We start from the raw sequence: 15,144 nt of genomic DNA on the forward strand, positions 1-15,144 counted from the left end.
GACCGGTTATCATAACTCAGTTTTCCTTATGTAAAATGTAGCTCTGACCACAGACAAAAAGAAATAGGAAGAAAGTATTGACTGAAATCACTACTCAACAGTAACCATAATAATAGAGCATTTGAAATTGTACAGTAATTGTCTAGATTAGTGATAGGATGGGATAGTTTCTTACACAAAGTTCATACCAGTGCTCACATTATGGTAGTTTTTACTGTTGTCTCTACATGAGCTGCAATGGTATCCATTAAAATTGGATACAGTGCCTTCAAAATAGGTTCCACCCATTACAAAGAAAATATGGGCGAAGAAAGGGTGTAAAGTTCCCCAGAACTTCCAGAAATGAAGGCCAAAGCTAGGTGGGGGTCACAGGGATGCACTGGTTTTCAAGTTATTGCCCTTTCTGGGGAAAGGCAGCTATCTTAATTCAAGTGACAATGATTTATCCATAAGATAAAAACAAAAGGTTTCATAACACAAAGACCTCCTCAAACATTATTCATTATATAACTTTCACTCACCTTGAATCTAGGAAAAGCCAGTCAACTGCCCTTCCAAAAAGAAAAGAGGTTTTTGACCCTCAAAATCTAAAAAAATCTTGGCAAGACAGAAGATCTATTCACAGCTATACTTTTATCTTTTGAACTCTTTACAAACAATTTACAAGCAGCATGAAAACAGAATTTGAATCCTAAAGTACCAGACATTATGTAACAGTGGATCGTTATTTAAATTACCAGGTTTGTACACTGATAGTTAACTCTGTCTTTTTTCCTAGTCTGCTCCTTAACGAAATTATTCAGCCTTCAGATCAAGACATTGTATGTCATTTACAGAATTACTCAATACTGACTTAGTTAATGAAGACTTTGATTAAAAACATAATATACAAGTGCCACTCCCTAAAAAATCTTGGTTATTAATTTTTGGTAAGTAATACGAGCAATAAGCTTTAAAACATGCCATAATCCTTAAAAGAAATATAAAAATAAGAAATTCATAAACACTCCAAAATCAAACATCAAAAGCATGTGTTATTTAGTTATCCATGGTAACAAAAGCAAAACTTTCATACCTGCACCTGGAATGATAGCCAACTTCGTTTCAACTAGGCCCATTTTAGCAGAAGAGGCTAAAAAACAGAATGTAAATGAGTTCTTGCTATAATCTGTAAGAAAAACTTTGCAAAGTATGCAATAATGACCTACAAAGTGTTAGTTTATTACATTTCCTCCATAAAGAACAATAAATCACTTAAAAACCTTTTGTTTATGAAAATCTTTAAATAGATTAAACTGATCTACCTTCAGTAAAAGACCCAACTACTCCCATCAAGGCAAGCTCTGCACCTTATTAGTTTTCACATAGCAAGTAAGCAATTACAGTGAGTAACAGAGACTTATTTGCAAAATGAAAAATACTAAAAGAAAAAGACTTACTATTTAATATCTTAAAATGGGGTAGAATTCTGTATCTAATTATTATGAATTCTTTAGCTGACAGAATATTCTCTAAGGGTCAAACAGCTTTACATGCCCTAAGTTAGCTACCCACAACTGTTCAGAACCAAGTTTCCATTTACTTTCCAACAAATGGCTTTACAGTTCTGACAGCTGGATAGGTCAGGGTTCTTCTTTTCAAGTGCTGTTGTCACTTTTCTTTTATAACAGCTTAATTGCTTGTGTAATAATACTCTCACTAACAACTTTTGCTTTTCCCTGTAACCTGTTTAGACAAAATCAAATCTCCATCTACAATGCTTCAAATACAGAAGAGTAGAATACTTTAATCACTAAATAAAATATCAAAACAACTATATAACCCTTCTGGCAATACTGATAAAATTAAGGTCATAACAATAAAATAAAACGTGTAACAAAAACAAGCCAGCTATCAGCAGTTAAGTTGTTTGAAATTAAACATTAGCAAGTACTTAGCCAGGTTTCTACTAAATCCCCTTAAAATAATTGGTTATAAATAATGTCAAATACAAAATAAGTTTTATAAGATTGTTGCCAAAACAAGGATTAGTCAAGCCATCTGCAACACTAATAATCCTATGTTATATAAACAGGATTCAGACCTACCTGCCACTCTTATATCACAGGCTAACGCAAGTTCTAGGCCACCACCTAATGCTGTTCCATCTATTGCAGCAATAGTAGGTACAGGCAGATTAGCTGAAAAAAAAAAGTTCCAATTAATACCAGTCTCATAAAGAACAACTCTGAAACACCATTTCCTTACATTTTGTTCAAAGTACAGTCACACTATAGGAAAAGAGTTTCATAAAACAAAGCAGGACTAAAAACAGATTGCTCAGCAAGACTTTGGAAAAAAAATTTGACCCTCCCTCTAACTGCTCTGTGGCTGAATAGGTTCACAAGCCTTTTTCTCCAGCTTCTGCTCACTTTTGCCAGAAATCTAACCAGTAAACTCCAAAAATATACATAGCAGAACTAGGCAAACAATAGAACAGGAATACTTAAAAAAGGCACACACACAAACAGTCCCAGCTGAAATACAGATGTCTTATCATAATCATCTCTGATCATAGCTGGAAGCTCTCTGTGTCTTAATAGTCCCAGACATGGGTGGTGTGGCCACCACTACTGCCCCTTTCCTCCTGTAAAGCAGCAGCTAACAGCTCAATGGAATGTGGGAAAGTTGTCAGCCTGATGAACAGATGCACATGCTGCCAGTACAGAACAGGTAGCAGGGCTCCAGAGGCCTGTGATTTATCATCAGTGTTCTGACACGGGGAAGTAATTTAAACATTCAGCTTCAAGTACTGCTCTTCACCTACAATAAGTTTAAGTTCTCTTTCTCCCTCTTCACCATGAACTCAAAGAAGTTCAATGAAAAATGTGGTTTTTACTTGAGAAATAAACTTGTGTATTACAGCTTTATCTTTAACGTAACATTTCCCACAAGCTATCAATAATTTTAAACTATACTCAAACAGTATTTCAGTAGTACATTTGTGATACTAACATTTCAAAGATAGTCTAAAGCAATTAATTAGCTGAACACTTGGGTGTACAGCTTGTTGAAATGTTAAACCAACTCTTGACAGCAATACTTTTTTCTGCAGATCTTAAAAAAAAATATATTTTCTTTGTTTTAATGTTTCAACTACTTGAATTCAATGACCAGTTCATTCAGTCTTAGTTGGAAATTGAAAAAGAAAAAAAACCTGCTGCCAAAATGTAAATGAAAATTAGGTGCTCAAGAATGTTCTCTCCTTTTAAAATCTAGAAGGGTAATGTGACCAAAAATGATTAATTTAATGTATTAATTACAAATAATACTTCCTTTCTTTAGTGAACTTGTTAGTTCTGAATTTAGAGGTTGTGCTACCTAGCTTACCTTTTTCCTTTCTGACAGATAGACTTTAGATAACTTCATTTTTTTTAAAAATCAATTAAATGTTAATGTGTATCAGCATGAATAAATCTGTGTACAAACAGGTAGTCTCTCACTGGGTAACAAAACAAAGTATCAAATTAAATGGAAGGCTATTTTTAGATGCAAATCGACAACTAATGAAAATCCAATTGTCTTTAAGAAAGAACAAAAATTTACCAATGTTTTTCAAGATTATAACACATGCTTTAAACCAAAGCTCCTTGGTTGCTGGTTTAGATTGTGATTAAAAGTGATTATCTTAATCAATTACAATGTCAAAAGAGACTACTGATTACTGTCAGCAACATCAAGCACTTGCAGTCACTTAAAAGAGCCCAAGGTATCCATTACATTTTTCATCTACAACAGAAGGCATAGGAGACAGAGGAACAGAAGTAAAATCTGCTGTTTCTCTATTTACTTTTAGTTCATTATATGAGAAGGCAAGAAGAGAAGACAACTCTCACTTCCAGCAGGGCCAGAGTGCTGACTGAAAATCATAACCCTGTGACCATAACTAATGTGCCAAACAGTCTTGCAATCCAAGTTCAAAGCTAATACAGCTAGCATTTCTCTTAAAGTAATCTGCCTTTGCCATAGGTAAATGAAAAATAATTTGCCTGAACATAAAGGCATGGTCATTATTAACTGTAGTTTCCAGAAGTTACTGTCTGCATGTATGTTCCATTTCTCAGAGACTAGCAAACAATGTCTGGAGTACTATTTACATAGCTTTTGCAGTAGTCCAAGGCAGATTAGTTTCCCTACGATAAGTAACTTCCAGATTTAGCTATGGTACAATTCAAGTAGACTATTACACACGGAAATGAAACTTATAGAAAGAATATTATAAAACAGCTTGGTTTCAAGAATTACAGCCAGCATTCCTATCAAGAAATGCTAAAATTCATAATTAAAAGGGAGAAAAAGCAGTTTGATACCGTAAGTTCAAATCGTCACTTCCCAAGTATATTAATTTTAAAGGATGACGAGACATGGAAGTTGACAATGAATGAAAGGCAAAATACAAATTCTTTACAATAGCCCTGTGCATAGCTATCAAAAGAATTGAAGAAATTAATCTTTTTAACATGTTCTTGTGAAGCATCAGAAAAAGCAATAGAGAAATCAATTAGCAATTGCTCTGGATTGTAAACTGAGTTTCCAAATTACTAGAACTTAGTACCAAGGGCAAAGCTTCTTGGAATATTCACATTTTGTAGCACAAGAGGCACTTGTTCATGTTTATCTGCATCATTTTAAGACACAACTGCCAAAACTGTTCAGCTCAGAACAAAACCAGAGATGATGTTTCACAATCATGCCCTGTAGACTTAACTGAGTTGTACGCCCTCAAATTTTAAGAACAATAGATTACATAAATAGACAGGTCAACCGCCACAATGATTCTACATGGCAAGGCTTATTTTCTATGAGTGACAGGAAAAAAAACTATTTAAAGCTTTGCCAAAAAGCCCAGTGGTTTTACTCTCTAACATTCCACATTTTTCTCATGCTTTAAGTAACAGAAGTTTCAGGCAATTGTTGTACTACTAATCATTAGTGCTAGATTCTAGATCTTATATGGGTTTATCGATGTGCAATCATGAGCTGCATAGTAAAGTCCACAAAAGGAATTATAAATGTATAAAAGAAACAAAATAATTAAACCAGATTAGAGTGTACAACACACAGACAAGAGTAGACCATGTATATACACAGATTAATGTTGTTAGAAGTAGTTTAAAAAAAGGCAAAGTAATAAGCAGTATTAAACTGTAGTCAGAGAATTGCACTGATCTACTGTAGTGCATCTAAGTGTGGAATATGAAGGACACTAAATAATAAGCCAGTTCATACAATGAATTCATAAGGGATTACTTCACACATCTGTTGTATTGTAAAACATGCTGCATATTCTGCAGATAAACTTCCATTCTGCATGTAAAAGAAGCATCCCAAGCAAAAGCCAATACTCGTGCCCTAATACAACATCCATGCTTAATGATATTACAGAAAAGGAAGGTTCTAAGTGTAGTAAAGAAAAAGAAGGGCCCATTTCAGTATATGTTAGTCCTGCATCAGCAATAGATCCAGATATAAGACAAAAACACATTTCTGTATTTGAGATCACAGGAGTAGAAACAGAGTTTGGACTAGCTGAAGAGAAGGCAAACATGAACAAGCAGATCAAAATAATTTTTACGTATTAACTTACTTAAGGAATAATCTGTTAGGACAGAAGGCAGTACAACCTGTATAAAAGGATGTTTATTGGCTATTCAAGATATGATACAGGTGGAGTGACCAACAGGCAAACTGAAGAAATAAGAAATTAACGGCATGCAAAAAACTTCAATATCAGAAACTAAACATAATAACATAATACAGCTAATTAAGTCCAATAAACCCATAAAAAGCTCAGACAAAATTTAGAAAATACAATATCCAGCAATATAAAGAAATGAGCCTATTTCTACTCTGTAGTAACTGTGGATCTTCAGCTCAACTTCAGGAATGCATTCCTGGTAAATATGTATGTTACATGTAGTATTAGATTAGGCTGACGAGCAGCATCTTGTAGTCTTGGGATGCCTCCTTATTTCCTGTGACTCTCCATTACTGAAAGACATAAAGAGTAAAGCAAGCTAAACTCTCCTAAAATTTTGTCACCAGTACAGAATGTTACAGGAGGAAGACTTTGCATTTAAGCACATAAAACCACATGTAATGTGTGGGAAGCAAATCTCAAAGAATCACAACTCTTTTGAAGCAGGTAATTCTTATTTCATCTTTACATGACTTTCCACATGGTGTCTGATGTCCACGTCTGGTGACTAACAAGGGATTTCCTTTCTGCTTAGAGTTGATTATATGATGAATGAAAGACCAGCATATGAATACAGGCACCAGGTCTGGAGGATTCGACCAAGAAATAGTTTCTCAGATGTGTGTCACAAAGCCCACACAGCTGATTCATATATTGTGGACACTGACATTCTCCAAATAGAAAGCAGAAGATGCCTCGATTCTATTGACCTGAATCATACATGACTGTTTAGTCCTCTGACTAATTTGTTTTAGAAGTTCTTATAAAATTACAGATATGTAAGATAGTATCTGAGAGGAAACTGAATTACACTTAGTATTTTCTTAGCAACTACCAAGCAGCCTTTTCCTGTTCTTGCATAGCCTTACTTTCTCACTATTGACAGACAACGAAATGGTCTGATCAACTAGGAAAAACCTACTTTCTGCAAATATTGAGGAAGAAGGAAGGAAGAAGTATGAGGAACAAATAAGCAAATACAGTAAAAACAAAATGGCAACAATTTATATATGAAAGTAGTCTTGCCTTTATGAAACATTACATACAGTAGACTTTACATAACAGGCAATAAGCACATTCTTTAGACAGTGTCCAAGGGCTCAAAGGAAGACCTATCACTATTAGCAGTCCCTTAATGAGAGTTCCTGAAACAGGCAGAGAAGAATATGGTCATCCAGAATTCCAGACTTTGTGATTTCTGTTCCTGGTCAACCTACATCAACTTGTCCAGATTGATTAACTTAAAATACATGACACACATAAAAAAGAGTTACTGATTTAGAATGTATCAAACCCAGGGAGACCGATCTCTTAAGAGTACTTTGCTTGCTAAATAAATTTATACCTGTAGTATTTTCTGTTAGCAACTGTACCACATATTCATACAAAAAGAAGAAACATTCTCGAGCTAGGCACAAAATTTTGAGATCTAGGCTGTTCACATGCCAATGAGCTTTCTATGAGAACTATACATTTGTAGCTTGAGAGCAGTTTCAAACAATCAAGCTGAAGAACACCTCTAGTATTCCTTCCTATAGCTAGGATATACGAGCCATCATTAAAGAACTGGAAGTCCAGCAGACTTAGAATTCAGTTTCTCTTAAACGTCTGCACTGTGACTGCAGCAACAGTTGCAGTTCATGATTCCCATGAATCAGAAGAGAAAACTCCATGGAAGCCCATTCAATCCCTAAAGATGAACAAGTTATATACCATCCCTTAGATATAATTAACTTTTATCTTCTAAGTACTCTTTTATAGATTAGGACAAGTACTTTCAATTCAACTAACCACAGCGGTCAGAATTTGGTACTTAAGAACATTCAATCAAAGCCCCACTTTAAAGCGTGCCTTTTCAAGCATTCGATATGAAACTCTAAAATGAAAGACAGTCACCTTAACTCCCCTCGCTATTCTTCTGTTGTCCTCCTATACCTGGACAATGTTGAAAAAAGTCTTTATTGTTCATCTTTCTTCTTATTTCAGTGACCTCTGGCAATCAATCTTCAGAAGGAACAGTTATTCAGATGTAAATCAGAATCTAGTCACTACCTTTAGCACCTGCTGAACCAGATTCACAAGCCTGACTTGTCTTTAATTATCAACAGACAGCCAATGGTCTAGGAAGAATTCTTGTTTCCCAGTACTGACAGAATAGAAAGCAGTGAGAGTACTCCCCTCAAAAACTGTAAGTCTCCAACTAAGGTAGAAGTAGCAAGAGAATTCAAATTTACATGACAGCACAACTGAGTTCCCACAGAATGGAGAAATAGATTGTCCAAGCTATTTATTCCACACGTGCATTTCTGATTATTTGACAAATACAGTTGATTAGTGCACGGTGTATGAGGACAAGCAAATTCAGGGGGCATTTCTAAACAGCTCATTTTTCCTTTTGAATAATGGATTTCATAAAACATAAAGCAAGGAGGTTGAATTGTCTAAAAATATCCCGCATACTTTATTACATGGATTACTGGAAGAAAGTATGTTATAAATTGAGGGATATACAAAAAGTTCCACAATTCATTATCTAACTCAAGCAGATTAAGAAAGCATGGCAAATATCTGCCTACATATGCCTGCAGCACGTGAGAACCCTTTAAATCACAGAATGGCTGAGGTTGGAAGAGAACTCTGGAGGTCACCTTGTCCAACCCCTCTGTTCACGCAGCATCACCTGCAGCAGGCTGCTCAGGCTCAAGACCAGGTGGCTTCTGAAGATCTCCAGGAAGGAGACCTCCTTGGGTAATCTGTGCCAGTGATCAGTCACCCTCACATTAAGTAAATGTTTCCTGATGTTCAGGAAGAACCTCCCATGTTCCAGTTTGTTCCCATTGCCTCTGGTCCTGTCACTGGACACCACTGGCGATAGCCTAGCTTCATCTTAACACTCTCCCCTTTAGGTATCTATATATATTGATGAGATCACCTCCTGAGCCTTCTCTTTTCCAGGCTGAACAGTCCGGGCTTGCACAACCTTTCCTTATAGGAGAGATGCTCCAGTCCATTCATCGTCTTGATGGCCCTTCACTGGACTCTTTCCAGTAGCTCCATCTCTTTCTTGTACTGGGGAGCCCAGAACTGGGCACAGTACTTCAGCAGTGGCCTCACCAGTGCTGAGGAGAGGAGAAGGATCACCTCCCTCTACCTACTGACAACACTGCTCCTAATGCAGACCAGGATACCATTAGCCGCCTTTGCCGCAAGGGCACAGTGCTGTCTCATGTTCATCTTGGTGTCTACCAGGACCTGCAGGGCCTTTTCTGCAAAGATGCTTTCAGATCATTAGCCCCCAGCATGTTCTGGCACATAGGGTTGTTTCTCCCCAGGTGCAGAACTTTGCACTTTCCTTTGTTGAACCTAATGAGGTTCCTGTAAGCCTGTTTCTCCATCTTGCTGAGGTCCCTCTGAATGACGGCACAACCCTCTGATGCATCAGCCACTCCTTCTGTGTTTATATCATCAGCAAACTAAACTCTGTCCCATCATCCAGATCATCAATAATGTTGAACAGGACCGAACCCAGTATTGGCCCCTGGGGTACATACCCACTAGCTAGGGGCCTCCAAGTAGACTTCATGCTGCTGATGACCAGCCTCTGGACCCATCCATTCAGCCAATTTTCAATCCACCTCACTGTTTGCTCGTCCAGTCCACACTCATCAGTTACTCTGTGAGAATTGTACAGATTAGGTAGACAATATCCACTACTCTTCCCTCATCTACCGAACTAGTCATTTCATCATAGGCTATAAGGCTGGTCAAGCATGATTTCGCTTTTGTGAATCCATGCTGACTACACCTGATGACGTTCTTGTCCTTCATGTGTCCAGAAATAGTTTCCAGCACCTTTCCAAGGACAAATTTTAATTTACAGGTAAGAAAGCTCCCTCTCTGTTTCTTAGTACATTTATTTAAAAGTAGTAACAATAATGGAGTCTTCAAACTAATAAAAAGAGTGGTCACGTGCCCCCAAAATGTCTAAACACAACTAAAGACGTATTTGTAGAATCCATAATTGATGGGTCAGCCATTAGTAAAGCAAGAACAAAGAAACAGAAGTCACATCATAGAGTGAAAATGTCAAATTGAGAATTATAAATTTGGGGGTTTTTATTACAAAACAATGTACTTATTTACATTCTGTTTATCTTCAGTGAATATTTCAACTAACAATAGCTTAAAACTACATAATACTGCAAGTCTGTGGGCTGATTCCTACACCAACCATGTTGAAAGAAAGGTTCAAGATCTGTTACTTTACAAAGTTTCTTTACTAACCCAAAATCTGCAAGCTTTCCAGTTACAAGTTACAAAAGAGTTTTCAAAAAGGCCACAGATGTAAATAGGAATTTTGAGTCAGCATTAGTAATTATTGAAAACTACATGCTAGCTTGCTATAATAACTGGGAAGGGATTTTTAATTTTGTTTTGAAATAATTAAGTTTGTACCTAAGTATTCATACCTTGTAACTCAGAATAGACTTCTCTTCCACCTGTTCACTATCTAGACTTTTGATCTGTCTTGGTGATGTTGCTCTTGAGTGTAAAATTAAGATTTTTCCCTTCAAAAAAGTAAAAGTGCATAAACTATGCACCTTGAGTGGCAAGTACAGGTAGTCCATTGGCAATTATGATAACTGAAATATTCTTTATATTAGGAATATACTTTAATCATAAATTATGATTAAATCACATTTAATGATTAATTTTATGATTAAATCACATTTAATCATAAAATTACACTTTCACATAACTTATGTCATAGGAAATCAGAAAAATAATTGCAATGCAATACTATATCTTGATTTCATCTTTTGGGATCTTTTCCTGATAACATTAAGATGGCATACAACCTTTACACTTAAGAGAGCAATGTTAATTAATTGTGTTTCAGGCATTTACCTTGCCTTGTAAAATCTGTTATCAAGTCAATGACTACAACAGTTTGCTTGCATTTTCAATTGCAAGCACCACCATCAAAAAAGGCCCTTCTATGGGGAAAAAAGCTAACAGAAAACCAGTACTTCAACAAGCACTTTCATCCATTCTATAACACTATGAAAACTAACCAATGTAAGTAGCAACATACAAAAGTGGCTAAGAGACACTGTCAGATCTTCCTACATGAACTTGAAGGCAAAGAAGATTGGTCAAGCCATTTTTGTGCAAGGCAAATAATTAAATGCTACAAAGCTTTACCTGTCAAAATTACAAAGAGAATGAAAAAGTGGTTACTCAAAGTAACTTAATATATTTACATATGTTTTAACAATATCTCCATCTGCAAAAACATGACCACACTTTTAAGTCTGAACAGTCAACATGTGCATTTGGATACACACAATTCTCTTCATACATTTGCTAGTTATAACAGTGAAAGACCTTTAGCTACCCTCTAATTCCTGTACTTCAGATAAGAAGCTTAATAGACTGCTACTGTTGATAGATTTATTTGAACATTATCTTTGCTTTAATACCTTCAAAGTTCAGGCAGACAATTGGTAGCAAGAAAGAGCTGCATAAAAAAATTATTTTTCAGTACTTGGAAAGAAATTTTGCTTTTTAATGAAAATGGTTACTGCACATTGCTTACAGCTGATTATTAAGCAAAAGATATTAGTCAAGTTTATCTTCCCTTTATTACAACAGTAGCTAAAGGGTTTTCTTAAGGCATCTTCCTCAATCCCATTAATTTCCTGGTTTCCTCCAGTGATCACTCACTCTTATAAATGACCTAGAAAAAATATTTTCGAATTGACAAAAAAATACTTAATATAGGAATATTATGTACTTAATTTTAAAATTTTCTATTTGGTACTTCATTATTGACAGGTAATAGGGACAGTGTGGCTTATATTCTTGATAACAGAAGCAAAAGCTGGGAAACTAATGGGAATGAAAGAGGTGCTTTAATCAAACCCTTTAACTACAGTCTTCTGCAGCCAACTCTCCACAATACTCTTTTTGTACTATATAAAGTAGTTTGGATATTTCATTCATCTTCAGTGATACACTTCAGTTTGATAAACAGATTCCTCAGTTTCTTTGTATTTACTAATGTTTCTTCTTGTAGAAGACTACTTCTGCCCTCAGTAAAACAATGAAGAAAAGCTTTGGATTGAAGAAAAATGAAAACTATTTCTTGTATTTCTTATCCTTACTAAGTACATTTAAGAGCTTATTACTCAAATAGCATAGCACATATTCAAGCACTGCATTTACAAAAGAACAATGCCAAGGATAAATGATTTCAGTTACATTTTTACAATCTACTCCTATGTAAGTTTTTTTCTTTCATAGAGAGCACAAAAAATAAAATTCAAACAACAGCACAACTATAATCTCTAATAGTTAAGAGAATCCAATAGGAGAAGTTTTTCATTTTTTTAGTTGTCTACTTGTCTGATTTACAGTATGAAGATAACACATACTCTAGTACCAGTAGCATTCTTGTTTGACACAATACAAAGAAAATCCCACAGACTGTGATCATTTTAGGTGAACATTTCTAGAATTTTTTCCCTGTATCTATTTTCAACAGTATTCCATAAACATACACTCCTCAGTCTAGTGCTAAAATATCTTTATTTCTAAATTAGCTTAATGTATTAAGTAATAGTTTCAGTCAGCTCATTCACTGAACACTATGGAGGAAACACTCCCTAATGTTTCACAGTAAGCATAAAAAAAATTTTTTATAAATTCGTTGGTAATATCATCAAAGCAGCATGTAACTAGGCAAAAGCCATGTTCAGTACACGACTTGAACATGCTATTCTGAAGTCAAAGCCTAATGCTGGGCCCAAGCAACAAGCTTAGGATTTCTTCGATAGAAGAGCAACATAATACTTTCAGTACCATGCCAGGAGTCGCTGCACTTTGAATACCAATTGGTTCTAGGAACAGAGCCAGAGACTGAGACAGGCAAAGCAAAAGAGCTAACAAACTATTCCTTCTCATTCAGGGATGGAAACATGCAATTTCAAACCTGAAGAGGGCAAGGAAAGGGTAGAGTTTCCCAACGCATCAAACATACACAATGTGGCTCCCTAGAGAGGGAACAGAAGCCTTGGACAGCAAGTCATACTGGAGGCCTGTTTTAACAGTCAATGTGCAAACTGACTATGCTGATCTCAATAAACCTCTTGAGCAAGTAGCACCCTTCTTTTGGTACAGTTCCTTTTTGTGGGAAGAAAATTGGAACCATGTCCAGAGCACAGCCTCTTTTCCTCATAGAACAGCATTTGGAATTACTACAAGAAGGAAAACTAAACTGCATCTCAGGGTATGTTAATTTCTGTCAAGGCTGTACAGCAATGCCAGGGATGAAAGCAATGTATTGGCAATGCAAAGCCACCTCCTTCCCTAATCTTCAGATCTATAAGGAAGGACAATCAGCTCATCCTAACATTCAGGTCCTCATTTCTGCATCTTTTTTTTATAACAGTTTTTAGAAAGTTCTTAATATTATAGGGGGAAAAGTGTATTACCAATTGTGGAAGCAATGCTGTCATATAAATAGCTAATAAACATCTTGGTAGAGAAGTTTAATGTTGCATTCATTGCCTCTATAATGGTAAAGAGTTTAGCATTGTGTTTTTTAATTAAAAACAAACCAATGCAATTTGACAAAGCCCATAATTTTAGCTCTGCAAGGACAGTACTGTCTATTTAGGAAACAGTCAATACTTAGTCAAAGGGTATCCGAAATTAATTCAATGTTAAGAGAAGCAGTAAATCTACTACTGGAAAACAATCAAGAGCTCAGCAATGCGTTCAGAATGCTAGCAGTCTTGAACTGTATTAGCTATGCTCTACACTTAACTGAACAGGCAAGAACATAACACAGCAAGACAAATACTGTGCCAAAATCTCCCTTTCACAGTGTCAGCAATGCAGGGAGACCATGATACCTAAGGATGGCTGCTAAGCATGGCACTGCTAGCTGTAAATAACATCCTTTTTCAAATTTGATAGCTACCTGCGGTATTTCATTCAGCTTCCCAGTGAATGCTTTTTCAAGTTATAGCCTATATCTGCTCTTCCCTAAGACAGAAACCCACAGTTCTTCTCACTGGATTTCCAAATTAGAGCACTCCATCTTTGCTGCCCAGATTTACCTCCAGCAAACACAGGTGGATTTGGTCAATGTTAAAAGAGCAGTCACTTCTCAGAGCAGCAATCAGGTCTGGAGTGTTCGTTACTAAACCAGGATTTTTAATGTTAACCAAAGCTCCACAGAAGTCCCAGGAACTCAAATAGTAAAATAGAGCACTGCAACGACCTCGTCAATGATCATTCTTGCCTATTTTTGAGACTTTACAATGGAAAGGTGGGGTGGCAGTTAGCAGACCAGAAATCAAGTGAAACTTATATAATCCTGATCCCATTCTTGGAACCCCTGAGATCAAGTTTTGACAGCTTGCATCCAAAAACAAGCATATAACGTGGCACAGCATAAGAATTTCCAAGGATGCACCATCTTCAATAGTCAAAAAAGGAACTTCTTGGACAAGAGACTGTTCTCCTGAAAGATGAACAAGAGCAATCTTTTAGGTAAATTAAAAGTTTGGAGATGACTAAGAGAACACAGAATGATAGAAAATTGCCAAGGAGGACAAAAAATAAATCTGTAAATATAGAGTTGTATCTGCTTTGAATAAAATAAAAAGCAAACAATAAAAAAAACCAATGCAAGTAAACTGACTGCAAGGTGCTTTCAATCAGCATGATCTCATTCAGATCGGACTATGTCAAAATAATCACATCTGTGAAAATTACGTCTAAACAAAGCTACTAAATATCACTACTTACTAAAGTTGTATCACAACTTACGCATCAAAACAAATCAGATGTCTTAAAGCACTATAAGGTTTGTTAAAATGGAACATGTCCAATAGAAAACAAGTAAAATTAGTTGTTTTACTAAAAACTTCTTCCTTAGCTCAGTTCAGATCTAGGTTCCATCAGGCCACGAGTAAGGTGTTTTACCTCCAAATGTGACATAAAAATCAAGCCTGATCACACTTTAATTTTAAAAAGTAACCAAGAAAGTCAGTCTCCAATTATTATTTGTTCCCATTTGTGGGACTTAGGTACTTAGGCCTATGTTCTTTGGAAGAGCTTTGCTAACCAATGGTGTTTCTCACTTAGAGGAGGTTGGAGCCAAACATCACTCTGAGTAATTACAAGTATTTGCCAAGTTCAAATTCTTTCTGCAGCTTCACTTTTTCTTTCTGTTAAACAAGGTGTTTTTCTGGAGGAGTGGTTATTGCATTCAGCTCCATACATAGCCTCAGTTTGTTTTGCAGCTGAAATCCCAATAGATAACATATATACAATGGTAATATCACAGCCCAGACCCCACAGCCAGTATAAAGAACAACATGGACTTAGTGGGA

At 36.0% G+C, this 15,144-nt stretch overlaps 1 protein-coding gene across 12 annotated transcripts in view; it reads right to left on the minus strand.

The window, feature by feature from the left end:
* AUH (AU RNA binding methylglutaconyl-CoA hydratase) overlaps positions 1-15,144 on the minus strand; it is a 171,324-nt gene that overhangs the window by 116,482 nt on the left and 39,698 nt on the right. For all 12 annotated transcript variants that reach the window (XM_069776524.1, XM_069776521.1, XM_069776522.1 and 9 more), the window contains exons 5-6: positions 2,088-2,180; positions 1,076-1,132 (exon numbers count right to left, since the gene is read on the minus strand). In XM_069776524.1, coding sequence (XP_069632625.1) covers positions 1,076-1,132; positions 2,088-2,180 — 150 coding nt within the window. The remainder of the gene's footprint in view (positions 1-1,075; positions 1,133-2,087; positions 2,181-15,144) is intronic.

Source organism: Haliaeetus albicilla, chromosome Z, assembly GCF_947461875.1.
Source record: "Haliaeetus albicilla chromosome Z, bHalAlb1.1, whole genome shotgun sequence".
Classification (NCBI taxonomy): Eukaryota; Metazoa; Chordata; class Aves; order Accipitriformes; family Accipitridae; genus Haliaeetus; species Haliaeetus albicilla.